Source organism: Coregonus lavaretus, assembly GCF_964263955.1.
Source record: "Coregonus lavaretus genome assembly, contig: HAP1_SCAFFOLD_8643, whole genome shotgun sequence".
In the NCBI taxonomy this organism is placed as follows: Eukaryota; Metazoa; Chordata; class Actinopteri; order Salmoniformes; family Salmonidae; genus Coregonus; species Coregonus lavaretus.
This window is the reverse complement of record NW_028157409.1, coordinates 1-19886: the sequence shown is the minus strand read 5'-3', so window position 1 is coordinate 19886 and position 19886 is coordinate 1. Positions and strand designations below refer to the sequence as shown.

Here is a 19886-nt window from a genome sequence, read left to right as displayed (position 1 = left end):
CATGGACACATCTGAAATCAGGCTACCTGATGGGACTTTGCAAATGCAGAAAATCTCCAATCAAAATAAGTGTTCTACCACAGAGACCCTGTTATTTTTGGGAATCCTATTTGATTCTGAGTTTGGACATATAAAGTTTGTATGTGAAAACTATTTCGAAGATGCATACTTTCAGTTTTTTCCAAACTCACTTCACTCACACATAAGAGGGAGGCTTGTGCTGCTGGTGCTGCCACATGAGCAGATCAAATACACCCCTGGAACTCTGATTAAGGTGTTTACATGTTCTAATAATTCTAAAGATTGCTCAGAAAACCAGGTGTTTTAATCAGCATACGCTTACTTTGATTATGACCTCACGCTGATTAAGATAAGCAGAGTAAAGTGTTTACATAACTAATGCCATACTCAGCGTTCTCCCATAATCAGTTTAATATAGAATTATTAGCGTGCATGTACAGATGTTGGATCTTAATTTGATCATTCTTTTGTAGCTGAGAATCTTTCTGCACTGCAGGAAATGCAGATGAGCTTTGTGATTTACATAAATTCACTGAAAACTCGTACTAACACACGGTTATATTAACATTATATTATATTAATATTGCACTTTCACATAGCCCACTTTTGGCCAGCTAATAGCCATAGCCACTGATCAAGCAACATGATGGACAAATCCTGTTGCTGCAGGATTATTTTGCTGTGACAATACTGGTCAAATTAAGATCCTACATCTGTCAAACATAGTGTGTGTGTATTGTGTATCACCTGTTTGTGGAGGTTGAGTTTGTCAATCTCAGAGAGAACCCAGCCTACACTCCCATCCCCTCCGCACACCAGGATCCGGAAGTTATCGAACTTCTGAAAGAGACGCAGCCTGGAGCACACAGAGGAATGGTCATAGTGTCAGAGTCATGGAACTGCATTGATTTCTTTCCGTGTTCTGTCCCAATCCGGGCACCAACCAGGGACCCTCTGCACTCAACACTAGTCACCCACCAAACAGCCTTCTAACCAACCGCACTACCAAAACCATGGTCTTGTTTGAGCTAAGGCCACAGACACTGTCTACTTCTTGGTCTTAGGAAGGGTTAATTCACTCGCACAATGGATGCAACTAGCGCACAGCTAACCAGCTACCGATGTCACATGGTTTCCATAAGCAGGAGCAAACCAAGCTGACTCACCCTAGATATGGTCCTCCGTTGACCAGGTCAAAGACCTGAGCAGGGTTGAGGAGCTGCTTGAAACGTCGTAGGAATTTAACCCCTTGGTTGTCTCCGCTCTTGGAGTTGACAAAGACCAGCAGAGGACTGGCGCAGGACGGGGGACAGGTGGCCTTCCAGAAGCCTGATCACAAATACACAAAATAACAGTTATTACATGAATGAATGAATGAATGAATGGATGAATGGATGAATGGATGAATGGATTGATTAGTGAATGAATGGATGGATGGATGGACGGATGGATCTGTGCTCAAATATTAACAGTACCTTCCCATTATAGTAAAAAATAAAAATAAATAAATGCAACCCTATTATAGTTCAGAATGATCTGATAACTGGAACTATTGTAGATGGAAATAGATAGGACATCAGGATCAGTTAAATGTAGAACTGTTCATCACATTGTTTTTCACCATCACTGTCGAATCCAAGAGAAGATGTGTTAACAATGACAGTATCTAGACTCTGATCCCTGCCAGAGTGACTAATGGAAGAGATGTGAGAAGATGGACAGATGGAAATAAAATAGAGATTCTGCTATCTGCTGTACTGGGAGTACCCATTAACTACCGTATCATAACACCCACACACTGCTACATCATCAAAGCATCAAAGTGTGTGTGTGTGTGTGTTTAAGTGTGTGTGTGTGTGTGTGTTTGTGTGTGTGCGTGTGTGTGTGTGTGTTTGATTAGGCATCACAATACTGAGTCAGGCTGGGCACGTGTATGTGGTATGCACAGTATTAGCACACATTCTAAGCGGGAACACACTGCAGACGATGAGCCTTTATAGGATGCATCATATACCCCTGTTCAGTATGTCAACATCACTCTGTGTGAAAAGGCTCTAAGTCCAGGCTCTGTCGCAGCCGGCCGCGACCGGGAGACTCATGGGCAGCGCACAATTGGCCTAGCGTTGTCCAGGGTAGGGGAGGGAATGGCCGGCAGGGATGTAGCTCAGTTGATAGAGCATGGCGTTTGCAACGCCAGGGTTGTGGGTTCGATTCCCACGGGGGACCAGTATGAAAAAAATAAAAATATGTATTCACTAACTGTAAGTCGCTCTGGATAAGAGCGTCTGCTAAATGACTAAAATGTAAATGTAAATGTAAGTCTGTGTGGGTGTGTATGTGTGAGAGAGAGTGTGTGTGTCAGAAAGAGAGAGAGAGAGTGTGTGTGTGTGTGTGTGAGAAAGAGAAAGTGTGTGTGTGTGTGAGTGCGTGAGTGAGAGAGAGAGAGAGAGTGTGCTGGTGGGATGGTGACAGTCCCCTGGGGCCCTGCCATCAACACTCTCATTCTCTCTTTCTTCTCACCTCTCCCTCTTTCTTTCTGTCATTATTTTCTCCTCTCTCCCTCTCTTTGTCCTTTGCTGTCTCCATCCTCCACATCTCATTGCCTCTATCTCTCTATCCCCCCTCTCTTTAATCCCCCTCTCCACATCCACATCTCGTTGCCTCTCTATCCCCCCTCTCTTTTTGTCTCTCTTCCATTCCATTTTTCTATCTCTAACTCTCTTTCTCTCTCTCTCTCTCTTTCCCATCTTCTCTTTCTCTGATCTTGTCAGCGGTGGATCAGATGGGAGAGAAGGAGAGGGGGAAGTGGATGGGGAAGGAGATGGAGAGGAGGGAGGAGATGAAAGTCACTACGTTCCAGCACGTGCCACAGTCAGCCAGCAGCCAATTAGATTACAGCTCTCTCAAGCCCGTACTGGGGCGAGGGGGAATCCTGGCATGTGAAGAGGGGAGGGGAGGGGTGGGTGGGTGGATAGGGGGTGCTTGAGACATGGAAGAGAGCGAGGGAAAGATATTTGGAAGAAAGAGGAGAGGAAAAGATGGAGAGGGGAAGCAATGGGGAGATATGGAGAGATAGAGGAGAGGGAAGAGAGAGAGAGAGAGAGAGGGGAGAATAGAGGGAGGAGTAGAGTTTCCTAGCTCAAACTCCTCTCATCTTCTCATCCCTCTCTGCTCTTGATCCACCTTTCTTCTCCCATTATCTTTCCTACACTGTCAAAATAGAAAGACTCAAAACACCATGATAGTCAAAATAGAAAGACTCAAAACATCATCATAGTCAAAATAGAAAGACTCAAAACACCATCATAGTCAAAATAGAAAGACTCAAAACACCATCATAGTAAAAATAGAAAGACTCAAAACACCATCATAGTCAAAATAGAAAGACTCAAAACACCATGATAGTCAAAATAGAAAGACTCAAAACATCATCATAGTCAAAATAGAAAGACACAAAACACCATGATAGTCAAAATAGAAAGACTCAAAATACCATGATAGTCAAAAAATAAAGACTCAAAACAACATGCTTGTCAAAATAGAAAGACTCAAAACACCATGATAGTCAAAATAGAAAGACAGAAAACATGGTGTTTTGAGTCTTTCTATTTCATATTTCTATTATATTCTATATTTCTATTCAATATAGAAAGACTCAAAACACCATGATAGTCAAAATAGAAAGACTCAAACACCATACAGTCAAAATAGAAAGACTCAAACACCATGATAGTCAAAATAGAAAGACTCAAAACACCATCATAGTCAAAATAGAAAGACTCAAAACACCATGATAGTCAAAATAGAAAGACAGAAAACATGGTGTTTTGAGTCTATTTTATATTTCTATTCTATTCTATATTTATAGTCAAAATAGAAAAACTCATAACACCATGATAGTCAAAAATAGAAAGACTCAAACCATGGTGTTTTGAGTCTTTCTATTTCATATTTCTATTCTATATTTCTATTCAATATAGAAAGACTCAAAACACCATGATAGTCAAAATAGAAAGACTCAAAACATGGTGTTTTGAGTCTTTCTATTTTCTATTTCTATTCTATTCTATATTTATAGTCGGTCTCCCGAGTGGCGCAGTGGTCTAAGGCACTGCATCGCAGTGCTAGCTGTGCCACTAGAGATCCTGGTTTCGAATACAGGCTCTGTCGTAGCCGGCTGCGACCGGGAGACCCATGGGGCGGCGCACAATTGGCCCAGCGTCGTCCAGGGTAGGGGAGGGAATGGCCGGCAGGGATGTAGGTCAGTTGTGGGTTCGATTCCCACGGGGTGCCAGTATGAAAAATAAAAAAATTATGTCTGAACTCACTAACTGTAAGTCGCTCTGGATAAGAGGATCTGCTAAATGACTAAAATGTAAAATGTATAGTCAAAATAGAAAGACACAAAACACCATGATAGTCAAAATAGAAAGACTCAAAACACCATGATAGTCAAAATAGAAAGACTCAAAACACCATGATAGTCAAAATAGAAAGACACAAAACACCATGATAGTCAAAATAGAAAGACTCAAAACACCATGATAGTCAAAATAGAAAGTCTCAAAACACCATGATTACGTAATATAAACATGGAAAGTAGTGCATCTAACCTGAGGTCTGGTGTTTGTAGGGTGTTGGAATGTAAACCCAATGTAAGTGATGAAACAGAATATAAGTACTCTTAAAACACCCAAAGTGGTTCTTCAATCTGAATATTGGTGTTGTTAAGGGAGTGGTGAGAAAACACTTGTTGGGGTTTTAGGGCATGTAAAAGGCAGCAACAAAAGTGTTTCTCATACAATCAAATGGTTAAGAAATACAAATGGTTTATAGCCTAAATATTGATTGATGATACGGTTCTGTGGAGATATATATATATTTTTAATTCCACCCAAAAATGTCTATGCTTTGTTTAGACAGATTAGTGTGAATATGGCTGACTGGTGGCTTAAAAGCCTCTCAATGGCCAATACAAAGCGTCAGCCATCCAGGATTTATATATGTCATTGGTTACAACTAGGCTGGTCACAAGAAAGAGCCGTCAATTCCGGACGTTTGAAAAGGTCTTGAGGATGTCGATATATGCCTTCGTCGGCGCTCACAACAAAAATGCAGCACTGGGCTTGAACTCATGAGGCACAGAGCTTGAGCCCACTGCTTAAACCACCGCGCCATTGCAGTTCACAGTATTCATGCAAGCAGGGAGAGTACTTGATGATAATTGAAAACAGCCTTATTGTTTTTCTTTATTTTGTTTTAGGCCTTCCCCAAACAATAGCCTAAACCTTAACCACTCAGAATGAATACCTAAAACTAACCCTGTGAGTTGTTAATGTTTTAACCCTGTAACCACACGGAATTAACCCTGTAACCACGCATAATTAACCCTGTAACCACACGGAATTAACCCTGTAACCACGTGGAATTAACCCTGTAACCACGTGGAATTAACCCTGTAACCACACGGAATTAACCCTGTAACCACGTGGAATTAACCCTGTAACCACGTGGAATTAACCCTGTAACCACGTGGAATTAACCCTGTAACCACACGGAATTAACCCTGTAACCACGATGAATGAACCCTGTAACCACGCAGAATTAACCCTGTAACCATGCGGAATTAACCCTGTAACCACACAGAATTAATGGGTAAAAAATCAATGTTCATCCAATTTTGGCAAATTCCGAAGTGAAACTATGAGATCAGGTTGGTTACAACACACCATGTAATGTTTCAAAACATCTCAGGATGATGTGTTTCAATACACCAGCAAAGTTAAGGTTTCGTCTCCTTCACGTTTTTGGTGTTACGAAGCACTTTAACAGTGTAGTTAGCGTGAACCAGACACAATCAGCCTCTCCCTACTCTGTTTGTGTGTGCGTATGTGTGTGTGTATGTGTGTGTGTGCGTGTGTGTGTATGTGTGTGTGTGTATGTGTGTGTGTGCGTATGTGTGTGTGTATGTATGTGTGTGTGTGTATGTGTGTATGCGTATGTGTGTGTGTGTGTGTTTGCCCCAGCCTGAAATAGCTCTTTATACACCTGTCAATAAAACACCCACTCACAATTTCCTGGCACACGCAAGCACACTCACACACACACGGGTGGGAGCAAACAAGTTGTGTGTTGGTGTGTGTGTGTGAGTGCTTGTGTGTGTGTGTGTGTGTGTGTGTGTGCGTGTGTGTGAGCGTGTGTGTGTGTGTGGATGCGTGTGTGTGTGCGTGTGTGTGTATGTGTGTGTGTGCACGTGTGTGTGCGCGCGTGTGTGTGTATGTGTGTGTACACGTGTGTGTGTGTGTGTGTGTGTGTGTGTGTGTGTACCGTCAGAGTCGATGCTGTTGAGGGCAGTTGGAGGGATAATGGAGACTTTACACTGACCCAGGGGACATTTCCTGGGGTACAGGTCCATACACACTGTGTGTACCTAGAATAACACAGAGAGTTAGTGTTACTACACACACACACCCCCCACACACACACACACACACACACACACACACACACACACACACTCCCCACATACACACACCATGGCCTTGCACCAGAGACAGCGCCAGTCCTGCAGTCGGAGCACGCTGCCACACGTCTTGTCACACACGGCACACTTGGCACTAACCGGCAGGTTTCCCTCCAGCCACTGGTGGGGCATGGCGATCTACGAGACAGAGATGACAGCGAGTCAGTCAGGTACAACATACATCAGTACAGAAATATATGATTCTATTTTCTACCTTCTTACTCTATCTGTTGCTGACACACATACACACACACGCATGTACACAAACATACACACACACACACACACACACACACACACACACACACACACACACAGATAAGCATGTACACACACACACAAACACAGATATACACGAATATACGCACACACACACACACACTCACCCCATCCTCATCCTCGATGATGTCTTTCCCTATGGAGGCCAGTGTGGTCCATTTGCAGTTGTTGGTGGCCCTGACGGCACAACGCTTGTGAGCTTTGAATTTACACACTGGAAGACAAACACCAACAACAATCACACCTCGTTATTCAACAACAACAACAACAACATGGTGCATCATGTTCTACACTACAATGAGAAAGGCTGATGAGAGTGGGTTCACCAGAATGTAACACAGCCTGATAAACACTAACCAAACACACACACACACACACACACACACACACACTGATTTTCAGTCCCCAGCACTGCCTGACGAGTTGGTGTCTAAATGCGCAGCGAGAGCACGGACTGTTCCGGTGACTGAGCTTCATCCTAAGCCTGCTCTCTCAGACTATCTGCCATTTTGCCTTATGCCTGTGTGTCACAGACATAAAGAAGACAGCCCTAGAGGATCACAGCCAATCCACTTAACTCTTACCTCTATGTTCTACACTAACCAAATGTGTGTGTTGTGTGTGTGTGTGTGTGTGTGTTGTGTGTGTGTGTTGTGTGTGTGTGTGTGTGTGTGTGTGTGTTGTGTGTGTGTGTTGTGTGTGTGTGTTGTGTGTGTGTGTGTGTGTGTGTGTGTGTGTGTTGTGTGTGTGTGTGTGTGCACGCTCTATATGCCTACAGCACTCTAATGTCCTAGACTAGAGGATTACAGTGTTAAAGCCATAGCTGATCACCCTGGAACCACCAGCAGGCTAACACACTGATCACCCTGGAACCACCAGCAGGATAACACACTGATCACCCTGGAACCACCAGCAGGCTAACACACTGATCACCCTGGAACCACCAGCAGGATAACACACTGATCACCCTGGAACCACCAGCAGGATAACACACTGATCACCCTGGAACCACCAGCAGGCTAAAACACTGATCACCCTGGAACCACCAGCAGGCTAACATACTGATCACCCTGGAACCATCAGCAGGCTAACACACTGATCACCCTGGAACCACCAGCAGGCTAACACACTGATCACCCTGGAACCACCAGCAGGCTAACACACTGATCACCCTGGAACCACCAGCAGGCTAACACACTGACCACCCTGGAACCACCAGCAGGCTAACACACTGATCACCCTGGAACCACCAGCAGGCTAACACACTGATCACCCTGGAACCACCAGCAGGCTAACATACTGATCACCCTGGAACCATCAGCAGGCTAACACACTGATCACCCTGGAACCACCAGCAGGCTAACACACTGATCACCCTGGAACCACCAGCAGGCTAACACACTGATCACCCTGGAACCACCAGCAGGCTAACACACTGACCACCCTGGAACCACCAGCAGGCTAACACACTGATCACCCTGGAACCACCAGCAGGCTAACACACTGATCACCCTGGAACCACCAGCAGGCTAACACACTGACCACCCTGGAACCACCAGCAGGCTAACACACTGACCACCCTGGAACCACCAGAAGGCTAACACACTGATCACCCTGGAACCACCAGCAGGCTAACACACTGACCACCCTGGAACCACCAGCAGGCTAACACACTGACCACCCTGGAACCACCAGCAGGCTAACACACTGACACTGTTACACTACCAGGGTAGCACTTCATTTTACCTTACTAAAATTGTCCGGTTTTTACGAGGTAACGCAGTACCTATAGATTCATCAATAAGCTAATTTTTTTGTTTACTTAAGTACCAGAGAGTGCCTATTGTTACCACACTACCAAATAAGGCATATTTTAGGAACCACTGCATTTAAATACATCACCATCACAGGGAATGCAAGAGTCAGAGGCATGGAACATACAGTCTGCTCTCAGGCCGCTCAAAACAATGAGCTGTAAAACCCTAGCACCCTAAGTGAGAGAGAGACTGTAACCCACTGTAATCTCTGCATATATACAGTACAGTCTATATATGAGGGCCGATCGGAAAGGCACTCATTGTGAGTGGCTTTGCATAAGAATGAACTAAAAATGTAAATGATATCTGGCCACCAAAGTGAGTGGTCACCAAAGTGAGTGGAGTGGGCCCATAATGTATATTCATTATAGATGAGGGGGCACTTAACAACCAACCATGAAAAATGACTGGACTTGGAAAGTTCCACTGAAACAACACTCAGATAAGGACACATGCACGCGTGCAGGCACGTGCGGACTTGCAAACACACACACACACACACACACAGAAACACACACCGGGAAACCAAGACTAATTGGCCAGAGCCACTCCTTGCCATTGGCAGACAGTGATAAACAGTATTGTGTTCTCTTAATGTTACTAAATGTTCTACTAAATGTTCACTAACAGGATTTAGAGTTACATTAGGGAAACATTGATTGCAGACGGATATGAGATGTTTGTTTTGAGAGAGATCAGTTACGTGGTTTCAGACTATTTGTAGCCAGAGGATGGTTGGTGTGTGTGAGTGGCACTCATCAATTCCTATCGATCGTCCGGTGCAGGAAATTGAAGTGAAACAGAAGCATCTCTGATTGCTGTGAAACTGTCTGTCTAGCTGTTCTCACCACTTAAAGTCTCTCTCTCTCTCTCTCTCTCTCTCTCTCTCTCTCTGTCTCTCTCTGTCTCTCTCTCTCTCTCTCTCTCTCTCTCTCTCTCTCTCTCTCTCTCTCTCTCTCTCTCTCTCTCTCTCTCTCTCTCTCATATAAAATAATATATCTTTCATCTCTCTGTGTGTCATTATTTTCCATCAATTCGCATTAGGCTGAACGTACACTATATATACAAAAGTATGTGGACACCCCTTTAGATTGGTGGATTCGGCTATTTCAGCCACACACGTTGCTGACAGGTGTATAAAATCAAGCACATAGCTATGCAATCTCCATAGACAAACATTGGCAGTAGAATGGCCTTACTGAAGAGCTCAGTGACTTTCAACGTGGAACCGTCATAGGATGCCACCTTTCCAACAAGTCAGTTTGTCAAATGTCTCCCCTGCTAGAGTTGCCCCGGTCAAATGTAAGTGCTGTTATTGTGAAGTGGAAACGTCTAGGAGCAACAACAGCTCAACCGCAAAGTGGTAGGCCACACAAGCTAACAGAACGGGACCGCCGAGTGCTGAAGCGTGTAGCGTGTAAAAATCGTCTGTCCTCGGTTGCAAAACTCACTACCGAGTTTCAAACTGCCTCTGGAAGCAACGTCAGCACAATAACTGTTCGTCGGGAGCTTCATGAAATGGGTTTCCATGGCCGAGCAGCCGCACACAAGCCTAAGATCACCATACGCAATGCCAAGCGTCGGCTGGAGGGGTGTAAAGCTCACCATCACTCTGGAGCAGTGGAAACATGTTCTCCGTGCACGAACGCGCACACACACACACACACACACAGAAATCAGAACCATGGACAGTCACATCATATTTAGCATACGTTGATTGGACTGAATTGTTTTTGGTATGTTTTTAGTTGTCACTGTATTAAACTAGGCATAGTTGATTTGATGATGTTGAAATGTTGAAGTTGAAATAGTGCTGGAATAGTGGAGGCAGCTCCTGTTTTCTTTGCGACTTGCGGTAACTCTCCGTGGTTCTAAATCAGTAGTTGTTTAGTGTTCCAAAAATGTCGGAAACATTAACTTGCTTGACCATGCTGTAGGTCATGTAACTGTCTGTTACATGCAATATGCTTTGTGGACTTCCCTGGACAGAGGTTGCACTCCGGTTTTGTGACGAAACAAAGGTGTGGTTGAATGTATTCTGCCACTGCGTCTTCTTATTGTCTCGGCCTTTAGGCATATATATCACGGTCGGAAGGCATATGAACTAACAGGTTATAGAGAAAACAACGCAATTATCACAACATATAGGTTGTAATATGGCTTTTGTTTCTGGTTTGGCTTCCCCAGTGATTTTACCCACGCACCACTACTGACAATATGTGTTGCATTATCAATTGAAAGACAGATTGGCACATGGTCCAATGTCCCAAAAAGGAGATGTTCATTGCAAAAGCTTAATGCTACTCAGAACCAGAGCCACATGAGTACTGTAACACCTATGTATTATTTCAGTCATTCTTTAATAAAGCCACAGCAATGCAATCAAAATGAATCAGAAGAAGCACATATCCCTGGGTCGCTCCTCTTTCCAGTTCGCTGCAGCTCGCGGCTGGAACGAGCTGCAAAAAACACTCAAACTGGACAGTTTTATCTCCATCTCTTCATTCAAAGACTCAATCATGGACACTCTTACTGACAGTTGTGGCTGCTTCGTGTGATGTATTGTTGTCTCTACCTTCTTGCCCTTTGTGCTGTTGTCTGTGCCCAATAATGTTCGTACCATGTCTTGTGTTGCTACCATGTTGTGCTGCTGCCATGTTGTGTTGCTACCATGTTGTTTTCATGTTGGGTTGCTGCCATGTGTTGTTGTTGTCTTAGGTCTCTCTTTATGTAGTGTTGTGTTGTCTCTCTTGTTGTGATGTGTGTTTGGTCCTATATTTATATATATTTATTTTTTTAATCCCAGCCCCCGTCCTCGCAGGAGGACTTTTGCCTTTTGGTAGGCCGTCATTGTAAATAAGAATTTGTTCTTAACTGACTCGCCTAGTTAAAAAATAAATTTAAAAAATCTAATGATCGATACCCTAGACCAGGACTGCCCAACCCTGTTCCTGGAGAGCTACCGTCCTGTAAGTTTTTGCTCCAACCCTAATCTAGCACACCTGATTCTAATAATTAGCAGGTTGATAAGATGAATCAGGTTAGCAACATCTGGGTTTGGAGCGAAAACCTACAGGAGGGTAGCTTGACTGGTCCCGTGTAGCTCAGTTGGTAGAGCATGGCGTTTGCAACGCCAGGGTTGTGGGTTCGTTTCCCACGGGGGGCCAGTATGAAAATGTATGCACTCACTAACTGTAAATCGCTTTGGATAAGAGCGTCTGCTAAATTACTAAAATGTAAAAATGTAGCTCTCCAGGAACATTCAAATCTGGACCTCGAAGCCAGTTCAACTTCTGATTTTCAGTCTTCCACTCTAATCAAGGACTGATTTAGACATGGGACACCAGGTTGATGATATGAATGAACAGAAAAACAGCAGTAGTCCAGACCTCCATGCATGGATTTGAATACCCCTGCCCTAGACCGGATTTGGGAAACATTTTTTGTTAGTTTTCTTGAAAACATCACATTTCCTGCAACTGAATTGAGAAAATTATACAGTTTTAAAGCAAATTTCCTGCAATTCTACATATTTGCCATGGCTTATGACGTGTTCATATGCCCCGGGGCACGTGCCAAGAAGGCCAACCCTTCTTCTGATCTGGAGAGCTACTGGGTGTGCAGGCTTTCGTTTCAACACTACTCTCACTAGCTAATTAAGGTCCCGATGAGCAGCTGATTAAAGTAGCCCAATCAGATGTGTGTTAGAGCAGTGCTGGAGCGAAAGCATGGGTAAGGAGGAGGGTTGGCCCGTCCTGGTTCAGACAGTCAGGCTGCAGAGGAGACTGGAACAATGGGGTGATGATATACTGCAGTAATGAGAGGTTGTGTCAGAGAATAGTTAGCTCTCCCTTTCTCTCTCTCTCTCCCACCCTCTTTCGCTCTCTCTCCCTCTGCCTCACCCTTCTCTCTCTCTCCCCCTCTCTCTCCCCCCCTCTCTCCCCCTCTCTCTCCACCTCTCTCTCTCCCCCTCTCTCTCCTCTCCATATCTTTGCCTCTCTCTCAGATAATGAGTAGTTGGCTCTCAATGGCCAGTCACCCAGACTGAAAGAGGCAGAGAGCGAGAGAGAAACACCCTTTACTGCCTGACGGCCTCACACACACACACACACACACACACACACACACACACACACACACACACACACACACACACACACACACACACACACACACAGTGCCTCTGAATAGTAGGACTCTTACGTTTTTCCCCCTAACAGTAACAGATGACAGACAGTATATGATTTGTCCCTACCACATATCACTAATTAACCTGTTAAATCAACACTGTATTAAAACTACAGGGACAAGTGTGGAATGACGCAACTGCTATTGTTCCACTAGGCTCTGTCTGTCCACACCTCGGCTGTGAAGGAACATTGCAACCAACCATTTACGTACCAGTCCTATTTATACACCACATCCTGGTTTCATACAGGGCGTCAGACAACCATAATGAAAACCATCTGTATATTCTTCTCATGCTACTTAGCCTAGCATGTGTGTGTTGTGAGTGATCGTGTGTGTATTGTGTGTGTGTGTGTTGTTGTGTGTGTGTGTGTATCTAACGTAGACGTTGTGAGTCTAACGTTCCACATCATCTGGAACCATTAAGCATGTGTTAACAGACACACACACACACACACGGTCACACACAGCCATAAAAGCCTTTGAGGAGACTTCAAGGAGGAAGCCCTTCATTTTAGAGCAATTGATGGGTTATCATTAGCCTCTCACACTAGGCTAGCCAGCAGAGAGGACACTACACACTAGGCTAGCCAGCAGAGAGGACACTACACACTAGGTCAGCCAGCAGAGAGGTCACTACACACTAGGCTAGCCAGCAGAGAGGACACTACACACTAGGCTAGCCAGCAGAGAGGACACTACACACTACACTAGCCAGCAGAGAGGTCACTACACACTAGGTCAGCCAACAGAGAGGTCACTACACACTACGCTAGCCAGCAGAGAGGACACTACACACTACGCTAGCCAGCAGAGAGGACACTACACACTAGGCTAGCCAGCAGAGAGGACACTACACATTAGGCAAGTCAGCAGAGAGGACACTACACACTACGCTAGCCAGCAGAGAGGACACTACACACTACGCTAGCCAGCAGAGAGGACACTACACACTAGGCTAGCCAGCAGAGAGGACACTACACACTAGGCTAGCCAGCAGAGAGGACACTACACACTAGGTCAGCCAGCAGAGAGGTCACTACACACTAGGCTAGCCAGCAGAGAGGACACTACACACTAGGTCAGCCAACAGAGAGGACACTACACACTAGGCTAGTCAGCAGAGAGGACACTACACACTACGCTAGCCAGCAGAGAGGACGCTCACTACACACTACGCTAGCCAGCAGAGAGGACACTACACACTAGGCTAGCCAGCAGAGAGGACACTACACACTAGGCTAGTCAGCAGAGAGGACACTACACACTAGGCTAGCCAGCAGAGAGGACGCTCACTACACACTACGCTAGCCAGCAGAGAGGACACTACCCACTAGGCTAGCCAGCAGAGAGGACACTACACACTAGGCTAGTCAGCAGAGAGGACACTACACACTAGGCTAGCCAGCAGAGAGGACACTACCCACTAGGCTAGCCAGCAGAGAGGACACTACCCACTAGGCTAGCCAGCAGAGAGGACACTACCCACTAGGCTAGCCAGCAGAGAGGACACTACACACTAGGCTAGCCAGCAGAGAGGACACTACACACTAGGCTAGTCAGCAGAGAGGACACTACACACTACGCTAGCCAGCAGAGAGGACGCTCACTACACACTACGCTAGCCAGCAGAGAGGACGCTCACTACACACTATGCTAGCCAGCAGAGAGGACGCTCACTACACACTACGCTAGCCAGCAGAGAGGACACTACACACTAGGCTAGTCAGCAGAGAGGACACTACACACTAGGCTAGCCAGCAGAGAGGACACTACCCACTAGGCTAGCCAGCAGAGAGGACACTACCCACTAGGCTAGCCAGCAGAGAGGTCACTACACACTAGGCTAGCCAGCAGAGAGGACACTACCCACTAGGCTAGCCAGCAGAGAGGACACTACCCACTAGGCTAGCCAGCAGAGAGGACACTACCCACTAGGCTAGCCAGCAGAGAGGACACTACCCACTAGGCTAGCCAGCAGAGAGGACACTACCCACTAGGCTAGCCAGCAGAGAGGACACTACACACTAGGCTAGCCAGCAGAGAGGACACTACACACTAGGTCAGCCAGCAGAGAGGTCACTACCCACTAGGCTAGCCAGCAGAGAGGACACTACCCACTAGGCTAGCCAGCAGAGAGGACACTACACACTAGGCTAGTCAGCAGAGAGGACACTACACACTACGCTAGCCAGCAGAGAGGACGCTCACTACACACTACGCTAGCCAGCAGAGAGGACACTACACACTAGGCTAGTCAGCAGAGAGGACACTACACACTAGGCTAGTCAGCAGAGAGGACACTACACACTAGGCTAGCCAGCAGAGAGGACACTACCCACTAGGCTAGCCAGCAGAGAGGACACTACCCACTAGGCTAGCCAGCAGAGAGGACACTACCCACTAGGCTAGCCAGCAGAGAGGACACTACCCACTAGGCTAGCCAGCAGAGAGGTCACGACATATCGTAAGATCTTCTCAACCCACACCTCACTTCTCCAGCCAATACACCAATCCCCTATCATTCAGCTCCTGCACTGCTCTGCTCTACTATTCTTAATCGATCCGAAGGGAAATAATATCATAAAGTGGTATTGACTGCATAGTTAAATTGAACCGCCCCCAGCCGTGCCCTACTAAGAGTTTATAGTCCTACTTCCTGGAAGGTTTAGGCTTGTTGTGACCTTCTACTCCACAGGGAGGAAATAGAAATAAGTAAGAAGGTCCTATTCCCCATCGTATAGCCCTATTAACCCTATATCTCCCCTCCACCTCTCCAGGACTGATTCAAACTACCACGGCCCAGGAGGGACACACAGAACTAAGGAAAACACAGAAGAGATTCAAACTACCACGGCCCAGGAGGGACACACAGCACTAAGGAAAACACAGAGGAGATTCAAACTACCACGGCCCAGGAGAGACACACAGCACTAAGGAAAAAACAGAGGAGATTCAAACTACCATGGCCCAGGAGGGACACACAGAACTAAGGAAAACACAGAGGAGATTCAAACTACCATGGCCCAGGAGGGACACACAGCACTAAGGAAACTACCACAGCCCAGGAGAGACACACAGCGGTAAGGAAACTACCACAGCCCAGGAGGGACTCACAGCACTAAGGAAAGTACCACAGCCCAGGAGGGACACACAGCGGTAAGGAAACTACCACAGCCCAGGAGGGACACACAGCACTAAGGAAAGTACCACAGCCCAGGAGGGACACACAGCACTAAGGAAACTACCACAGCCCAGGAGGGACACACAGCACTAAGGAAACTACCACAGCCCAGGAGGGACACACAGCACTAAGGAAACTACCACAGCCCAGGAGGGACACACAGCACTAAGGAAAGTACCACAGCCCAGGAGGGACACACAGCGGTAAGGAAACTACCACAGCCCAGGAGGGACACACAGCACTAAGGAAAGTACCACAGCCCAGGAGGGACACACAGCGGTAAGGAAACTACCACAGCCCAGGAGGGACTCACAGCGGTAAGGAAAGTACCACAGCCCAGGAGGGACACACAGCGGTAAGGAAAGTACCACAGCCCAGGAGGGACACACAGCACTAAGGAAAGTACCACAGCCCAGGAGGGACTCACAGCACTAAGGAAACTACCACAGCCCAGGAGGGACTCACAGCGGTAAGGAAACTACCACAGCCCAGGAGGGACACACAGCGGTAAGGAAACTACCACAGCCCAGGAGGGACACACAGCACTAAGGAAAGTACCACAGCCCAGGAGGGACACACAGCACTAAGGAAAGTACCACAGCCCAGGAGGGACACACAGCGGTAAGGAAACTACCACAGCCCAGGAGGGACACACAGCGGTAAGGAAACTACCACAGCCCAGTAGGGACACACAGCACTAAGGAAAACACAGAAGACAGCATCTTCACAGTAATGAGAAGATGGAGAGATAGATGAGGAGGAGAGGTGTTAGGAGAGATAAAACAGAGATGTGTGTGTGCGTGCGTGTCTTACCTTCGCAGGACAGGCCGTGGGAGGTGACGCCAGAGAGGCTGTCCCTACAGACGTTACAGAAGGTGGGCCGTGCGTGGGAGCAGGCATACCAGTTGTGCATCCCTGAGAAATGTTCCGCATTAAACTGCGCTGTCTGGCAAACGAGAGGTTAAATCAGGTTGGCAACACCAGGATAGACAGTCAGGTACTATATTTCACACATTAGGCTCCCTTTTGCTCACGTTAAAAAACACACACTGACCAAAATAACCGTAACATTTAGAATAGACGGTGTGGCACAAATGACCGTAACATTTTTAATAGACGGTGTGGCACAAACGACCGTAAACATTTTTATAAATGGTTTTGCACAAATGACTGTAACATTTTCAATAAACGGTGTGGCACAAATAACCGTAACTTTGAATAGACGGAACGGCACATTATCCAAAGGGGCTTCCACATCTAGTAAACATTGATTGCATTTTCACACTGTTTACTTAAACTAAGACATAGTTAAAGAAAAGCTACATAAATTGTTAACATAAATTGCATTGCAGTGTACACTGTACACTGTTTTTGGACAGCTCAGTGGTGTTTTGGGTGAGCAACATAGAACCTACACACGCACATTATACACCAAGCATTTGAAGAGATTATTTGACATTTTCTCACTTCTTTATTGAAGACTTTTACAACGTATAGAAGACAGATTTGACCATTAATAACAAACACTTTACTTAACATAAGCTTATGGATTTATTCATACCACACACATGCACAGACACACACACACACACACACACACACACACACATGCACAGACACACACACACACACACACACACACACACAGACACACACACACACACACACACACACACACACACACACACACACACACACACACACACACACACACACACACACACACCATCTATCCATCCCTATTAGAATGGAACCTGTGGTTCCAGCATGGCAGTATAGCTTCCCCACCCTCTAGCTCTGTGTTCTCTACTCTAAAGCTCTGGGGTGCATTGCAGCGGAGAGGAAAAGAGGCAGAGAGGGAAAAACATCTTATGTCATCTTTCCTTCCCAAATGAAAGGCATTAATATGCAATGCTGGCACTATACTGTATATGCTGTATCTGCCTGGAGACAAGTGTTGCAGTCAACCAATAACAACAGTTATATCTGCTTCTTGTCACGGCAAAACATAAAAAAAACGGATCATTTCTAAATCGGCAATGCTGTTAAAAACATCTTGAGAAGATTGTACAGGGATTATTATTATTCACCATGAATATCTAACAGCCTCTCATCTTCCTGTTGTAATAACATTCATTGGTTCGTTATAGAGCGATATGAGGGATCATTTTTCCTTCATCTGGTGAGTTCTAAGACACCCAGAGAGTAGGACAGACACTAGCAGTTAAGAACCTGTAAAGTCTATCCGTATATACAACACCGCCTGGTGTTATGTTTGTGTGTGTGTGTGTTTGAGTGTGTGCGTGTGGTGCATGCATGTGTGAGTATGGGACTCGTCTGAGTGTGACAGTGTGTGTGTGTGTGTGTGTGTGTGTATGTGCATGTGTGTATGTGTCCTGTGAGCTGGATAGCCACGACCACCCTCAATGGGTGAAATAGACGTTCCAGTCCACTGCACGCTACAGAGCATGCAATCCACTGCGTACACTACACTACCCTGCTGCTCACACTACACTACCCTGCTGCTCACACTACCCTGGTGCTCACACTACACTACCCTGCTGCTCACACTACACTACCCTGCTGCTCACACTACCCTGCTGCTCACACTACACTACCCTGCTGCTCACACTACACTACCCTGCTGCTCACACTACACTACCCTGCTGCTCACACTACACTACCCTGCTGCTCACACTACACTACCCTGCTGCTCACACTACACTACCCTGCTGCTCACACTACACTACCCTGCCGCTCACACTACACTACCCTGCTGCTCACACTACACTACCCTGCTGCTCACACTACACTACCCTGCTGCTCACACTACACTACCCTGCTGCTCACACTACACTACCCTGCTGCTCACACTACACTACCCTGCCGCTCACACTACCCTGCTGCTCACACTACACTACCCTGCTGCTCACACTACCCTGCTGCTCACACTACACTACCCTGCTGCTCACACTACCCTGCTGCTCACACTACACTACCCTGCTGCTCACACTACACTACCCTGCTGCTCACACTACCCTACCCTGCTGCTCACACTACCCTGCTGCTTTCACACACCTCCAAAAGAAACAACAAAAACATGGCAGTAACTGCACTCTAAACAGCAGCAACTGACACAGTAAGCCAATGATCAGATCAAAGAGCTATTGTTTTCTGCAACACCCTGCATACCACCTCTCTCCTTCCTTCTCTCCTTCCCTTTCTCCTTCTCCCTCTTCTCTCCATACCACCTCTCTCCTTCCTTCTCTCCTTCCCTCTCTCCTTCTCCCTCTTCTCTCCATACCACCTCTCTCCTTCCTTCTCTCCTTCCCTCTCTCCTTCTCCCTCTTCTCTCCATGCCTTCTCTCTCATTCTCTGCTTCTTTCTCTCTCGCTCTCACAAGCTCACACAGGCAGTGGATCTGTTGCTATAGAGAACAGAGAATGGGTCTGGTCTTACCTCGTAATGCTCTCGGGACTGGACGGACTTCAGCGAGCTGATCCAGTCCTCCATCTCTTTCCTGTTTTCCGCGCAGAGGATGAGCCTGCGGAAGGGAGTGATCACCTGGATGGATGGATGGATGGATGGATGGATGGATAGAGAGATAGAGAGATAGAGAGAGAGGGAAGATGAGTGTACTGTCCTCTCCTCTGCCTGCTCTGCCTCTGAGCCGGCGGGAGATCCACTCTCCGTCTTTAAGAGAACTAGGCCCCTCCCTCCCTCGCTCTCGCTCTTTCTCAGCCCTCTCAAATACAGTAAAAATGAAGGGAAGAGAAGGAAAGGAGAGAGTGAGGAAAGATAAACCAGAGTGATGAATAATGAAAGGGTCCTGTATGTCTCATGTCTTTCTGTCTCATGTCTTTCTGTCTCATGT

At 46.3% G+C, this 19886-nt stretch overlaps 1 protein-coding gene across 1 annotated transcript; it reads right to left on the bottom strand.

Annotated features, from left to right (window-relative positions):
* Positions 1 to 768: 768 nt before the first annotated feature.
* On the bottom strand, positions 769 to 19576 carry LOC311125462 (diacylglycerol kinase eta-like; the record flags this gene model as incomplete). Its single annotated transcript, XM_084199512.1, has 7 exons — positions 769 to 877; positions 1188 to 1350; positions 6349 to 6451; positions 6557 to 6682; positions 6931 to 7037; positions 16826 to 16958; positions 19472 to 19576. Coding segments are annotated over 7 exons (846 nt in total), but the record flags the coding sequence as incomplete, so codon positions are not given.
* Between the last annotated feature and the right edge of the window lie 310 nt (positions 19577 to 19886).